General features: G+C 41.9%; 1 protein-coding gene across 1 annotated transcript in view; it reads left to right on the top strand.

Moving 5' to 3' along the window:
* The window catches only part of si:dkey-49n23.1 (semaphorin-3D), a gene marked incomplete at its 5' end in the record, with an annotated part of 21,187 nt that extends 15,837 nt beyond the window's left edge, over nucleotides 1-5,350 (top strand). Inside the window, 5 exon segments of the mRNA XM_034126906.1 lie at nucleotides 193-350; nucleotides 1,108-1,172; nucleotides 1,829-1,971; nucleotides 2,860-3,039; nucleotides 4,275-5,350. Of these exon segments, the coding sequence (XP_033982797.1) occupies nucleotides 193-350; nucleotides 1,108-1,172; nucleotides 1,829-1,971; nucleotides 2,860-3,039; nucleotides 4,275-4,523 (795 nt within the window).
* Between the last annotated feature and the right edge of the window lie 451 nt (nucleotides 5,351-5,801).

Here is a 5,801-nt window from a genome sequence, read left to right as displayed (position 1 = left end):
GTCACGTTTTGAGAGGGTTATTTGTGAATATACTACGTTTTGCCCTGTCGACCAACGTAGCGTCGACACGTTTTTTTGTGAGACTGCGTTGGTGTCTACGTGTATTCATCATATTTATTCAGAGTAGGTTCATTCAAGCTTTACGAACGTATTAATCTTAATCTTAATTACCTCTCCCCCCCGCCCCCACAGAGGCAGCTGTATGTCTCCAGCTCACAGGGCGTGGTGCAGCTGGAGCTCCAGAGGTGTGATCTGTACGGGGGGGGCTGCGCTGGCTGCTGCCTGGCCAGAGACCCCTACTGCTCCTGGGACGGGACCACCTGCTCCAGATACTTCCCCTCCAGCAAGAAGTGAGACAGGGGTTCATTAGCCAATCAAGCAATTAGCCACGAGAGGCCATAAGGGACACTGCTTTTTTTGGTTTCCATGTGTGTATGTATATAAATACACACATATATAAACAAAATTATATAAATATATACACATTTACACATGTATATCTACACATCCAATTAGCCACGAGAGGTCGTTAGGGACAGTCTGATTTGAAGAGGGGGCAATATATAATATATAAAACCCGTATAACCATCTCTTTTCCTTAAGTAGGTGAACCCAATTAAGGAAATTGTAAAATGCCTGCATTCATTAAGCGTTTCTCTAGTGTTTAGGATGACACACACACACACACACACACACACACAGACACACACACACACACACACACACGCACACACACACACTCTGTTGGACATGGGGGGCAATCTTTCAGTTTGTGTGTACACAGAGATCGAAATACAGTTTCCCACAATCCCGAATACGCTAACAAAGATATATAAAAATATGTATAAAAAGATGTACATACCTATATATACACAACAATCAATATATACAAAATAACAGTCACTTCAATATTTTGTGAATGTACATTAGTGCAAGACTCAGACTGTAACGTGTGTGTGTGTGTGTGTGTGTGTGTGTGTGTGTGTGTGTGTGTGTGTGTGTGTGTGTGTGTGTGTGTGTGTGTGTGTGTGTGTGTGTGTGTGTGTGTGTGTGTGTGTGTGTGTGTGTGTGTGTGTGTGTGTGTGTGTGTGTGTGTGTGTGTGTCAGGCGGGCACGCAGACAGGATGTGAAGCACGGAGACCCCTGGAGTCAGTGTCCAATCACAGAAGACGGTGAGGATTTCCTCCGTCTGATTTTAACAGCCTCTGTTTCTGTGCGTGTGTGTGTGTGTGTGTGTGTGTGTGTGTGTGTGTGTGTGTGTGTGTGTGTGTGTAATGTGTTCCTGTCTTCATGTATTGGTCAGTGTGTGTGTTTGCAATGTGGTTCTCATTAGTTATTAGTTCTCACAAACACAGGATAAACACAGTTATTATTGCTTTTTTTCCAACTACCATTATGCAAACAACTTTATATTACCTCCTGAAAGTAACAAGTAAATATATTTATATATATTTACTTGATACTTACTGGATTTACTATGTGTATATTTTACATAGCATTCTGCTCTGAAAGAAGGAGTAGGGCGCCCTCTAGAGGCTTTACGGAGTAACTGCAGCTCCTCAGACAAACGGGTGGCAGGAAAATGCAGACATATGTATAAATAATGTAATGATAATGAAGATAAAAACATATATAGACAACCCAAATAAATATTGAACTAATACATTAAAAAAGACAATAAATAATAATGATAATAAATAAATAATATTGCCTTTCTGATAAAACATAATTTTCCAGATTTATTTTGAACATCTTAAAAACAAAAAGCTCTGTCTTTGCTCACAAACACTGAACATATTTCTGTCTCTGTGATGCTCCTCCTCTCCAGCCTCGGCCTCTGTGGAGCTGCAGGCGGTGTTCGGGGTGGAGGGGAACTCCTCCTTCCTGGACTGTGTTCCCCGGTCGGGGCAGGCGGAGATCCGGTGGACGGTCCAGCCGAAAGAGAGTCAGACGCTGAGTCAAAACACACAGGTGAGACGCACCTTTAAAGCCTGATCCAGCAGACATCAGGCTAATATCTCAAAGATAATATGAATATTCCCAAGAAGAAAATGTGAATAAATTCAAATGTTCAGTAATTAAATAGTTTAAGCCTCTTTTGACCTTTATAGTTAATGAATGTCTAAAATGTCAACTAGTTACTGTACACTATAGTGAAGTCCAAAACATTAACTAGTAAACTACTGAAAGCCAAACTGCACAGAAAGCTAATAAATGTGTCACACTAGTTGATTAGTTAAAGAAAGTATGTATGACTAGTCAACTAGTGAAGTCACAAGTCACTTTCCTAGGTAATTAGTACACATTTTGGCATGACAAGTATTAGTATAAGTACAACAGGATAAAGTCATAGGTCAAGAAAACAAAAGCTTCTCATATCTGTTGAGAACACTCAGAATGGTTTTGAGTTTGTATTTTTATGGTTGATAAAGAAGAAAGACTAGTAGAAGTAAATGCAGTCAGATATCGAGGACATGGAATAAACACTCAAACTGTTTTCCATGCTCACAGTATCTGCACACTGTAAATATATTGAACAATCCAAAGGCAATCAATCCTTTAGCCCCTTATTTGTATTCTATTTTATCTTTCTTGTTTACCTTGTGTGAATCCTGTTTTTCACTCTGAACCTGATGCTGCTATAAACCCCACGGGGATAAGTAAAGTTCCATCTTATCTTATCTTAAATGTGCATGTGAGAAAGTCAGCCAACTTCATCATCATCCTCCTCATGCCTTGTCTTTTTATGCTGCTGCAACGCAAACATTTCCCAAATTGGGATCAATAAAGTACTTCTTATCTTATCTGTTGATCTTCCTCCCTCCCTATCATCATCCTCTCATCCTCCTCCCTCCTCAGCTGCTTCCTGACGGCGGCCGCTCCCTCTATCTGAATCGAGGGTTGCTGGTTCAGCGCCTGCAGGTCTCTGACTCCGGCCTCTACACCTGCTCCAGCCTGGAGCGCTCCTACAGCCAGGTCCTGGCCCGGTACCAGCTCCACGTGCTGTCCAGCAGCACCCTGCAGCCAGAGAGGGCCAAGGTACTCATCCTGTACAGATACTCGTGTTTACAAATACTCTGGTGAAAGTAGAAGTACTGACTAAACTTCTTTACTCAAGTAAAAGTAAAGAGGCTTTGAAATGTACTTCAGTAAAAAGTACCCATAACTAGCAGCTGTTTTAAAGAGTACCTGACCTCCCTTTATATTAATAGAACAATAATGTCATTGTTAGCTAATGAATGTTTCCATGCTGAACAACGGCAACATGACAACGTTTTCATTGGTCCCTCTTCTTTAGAGAAGACCAGGAAATGATGGATACACGGATCGTGTTCAAATCAATAGGCACGCAATGACTCTAAATAATAATGATCACACCACCAAACACACATTCAAACTAAAGGAACCAGCCTGTTTGGAAAATGTGAGAAGTAGAAAGTACAGGTATTTGTGTTCAACATGTAAGAAGTAGAAAGTACAGGTATTTGGGTTCAACATGTAAGAAGTAGAAAGTACAGGTATTTGTGTTCAACATGTAAGAAGTAGAAAGTACAGGTATTTGGGTTCAACATGTGAGAAGTAGAAAGTACAGGTATTTGTGTTCAACATGTAAGAAGTAGAAAGTACAGGTATTTGGGTTCAACATGTAAGAAGTAGAAAGTACAGGTATTTGTGTTCAACATGTAAGAAGTAGAAAGTACAGGTATTTGTGTTCAAAATGTAAGAAGTAGAAAGTACAGGTATTTGGGTTCAACATGTAAGAAGTAGAAAGTACAGGTATTTGTGTTCAACATGTAAGAAGTAGAAAGTACAGGTATTTGTGTTCAACATGTAAGAAGTAGAAAGTACAGGTATTTGTGTTCAACATGTAAGAAGTAGAAAGTACAGGTATTTGTGTTCAACATGTAAGAAGTAGAAAGTACAGGTATTTGTGTTCAACATGTAAGAAGTAGAAAGTACAGGTATTTGGGTTCAAAATGTAAGAAGTAGAAAGTACAGGTATTTGGGTTCAAAATGTAAGAAGTCAAAGTAAAAAGAAAAGTAAGTAGTGGAGTAAAGTACTGATACCAGAAAAATGTACTTAAGTACAGTAACGAAGTATTTGTACTCCACTACTTCCCACCTCTGGATGCAGTGACTCTGATACAGAAACATCAGACATGTTTTTTATATATTTGTATATATCTGAGACCCATAATATATGCCTACAAATAGCATGATAGGAGAACTTTAAGTACAGTAACGAAGTATTTGTTCTCCACCTCTTCCTGCAGACAACAACCCACTTCCAGCAGAACCTCAGCCCCAACCAGCCGGGCAGCGTCCCAATCGGCAGGGGGTTCCTGGGTCCTCTGAAGAGCTACAAGGAGCTGCATACCAACAGTCTGAGCATGGACGAGTACTGCGAGCAGCTCTGGTACCGGGAGAAACGCCGGCAGCAGAAACTGAGAGCGCTGAAGCTGAAGCAGGAGAGCAGGAAGGCCCGGGTGAGGAGGCACAACCCCCCCGAGGGGCCTCTCTAGAGCCCTGAAGGACAGAGACACTGCTCAGGGACAACAGGTCCAGCACACGAAGAGGACATACAGTCCCCTCCAAAGCTACTGGAACGGCGTCACTGTTCCAGTAGCTTTGGAGGGGACTGTGTCGTTAAATCCGTTTTGGAATAAAGAAGGGATGATTTCTGTATTTCTGTAATTTTTTATACAACCAGTGAAATAGCTGAGATGAAGGCCCTGTTCCAAACCGCCCCCTACACCCTATCCAACAGAGAGGCTGACGTCACCTGCTGCTCCACCTGACCGACTCAACGCTGTGTGTATGTTACCTCGTATTGTTTTTAAGGATCATGTACCCGTGTTGAGTCTAGAAAACGGTAAATGTGACTTTTTGAGGATTTATTTTAGTTTTTTTTTTTTGTCCAAGAGATGCTGATTTGAAACCGTTGTTACGATGTCTTCCAGATGGAGGGAAATGCCATAACTTTTCGTATAACAGCGGTTTCAAATGAGCATCTCTTGGACAAAGAATAACAAAAAGAAAACTCCCAAAATCTTTAATGGCGTTTCTTTTATGTAAACGTCTATATGTTTTGAAATCGGATGTTTAAAGGCTGCCTGGTTTTTGCACCAGTGTAAATATACACAACATTTACCGTTTTCTAAACTAAACACGAGTGTATGATCCTAAGTTTGAAAACAATACGAGGTAACCATGAAGTTGTTAACAGTGGCGATTCTAGAGTATGTGGGGGCCCTAGGCAAACATTCAATGGGGGGCCCCTCGAACCAGCTTTTCATCACCACGCACAGCCGACAGCACCCCCCCTCCCCCCCGGAGCGGAGCAAGGCAACGAAACTTAAGATAAGAAGCAGCATTCTACGGCGCGCTATGCATGGGGCCCCCTTGAGGGGGTTTCCCGACGTGTCGTTGCAGTAAATTAAAGGGTGTTTCATGTTGTCGTTGCTGTGGACCTTCTTAATCTACCTTCTTTGGGGGCCCCCTTCTGGTCCGGGGCCCCAAGCAGTTGCCTGCCTTGCCTGTTCGCAAGCGGCGCCCCTGGTTGTTAACATCTGTAGCCGATATGAAATCTTGTTGTGCAGTTTATCAGTACATGTTTGAACTGTTTGTAACTGGAATTGGGCCTTTATTACAGAGGGTGTCGGGGGCGGTTTGGAACTGGGCCTAAATGTGCAAAACTAACAAGCTAGAATCCGGTATTAGGTCTCACTCCCAGACAGAAACTTGTAAACTATATATAATTAAAAGGTGGGGTAGGTAATTTTGGAGAAACCAGCTCGAGT

The sequence above is a fragment of the Trematomus bernacchii genome, unplaced genomic scaffold (genome assembly GCF_902827165.1).
Source record: "Trematomus bernacchii unplaced genomic scaffold, fTreBer1.1, whole genome shotgun sequence".
NCBI lineage: Eukaryota > Metazoa > Chordata > Actinopteri > Perciformes > Nototheniidae > Trematomus > Trematomus bernacchii.
Note: the sequence above shows the minus strand (reverse complement) of the source record. Positions and strands in the feature narration are given on the sequence as shown.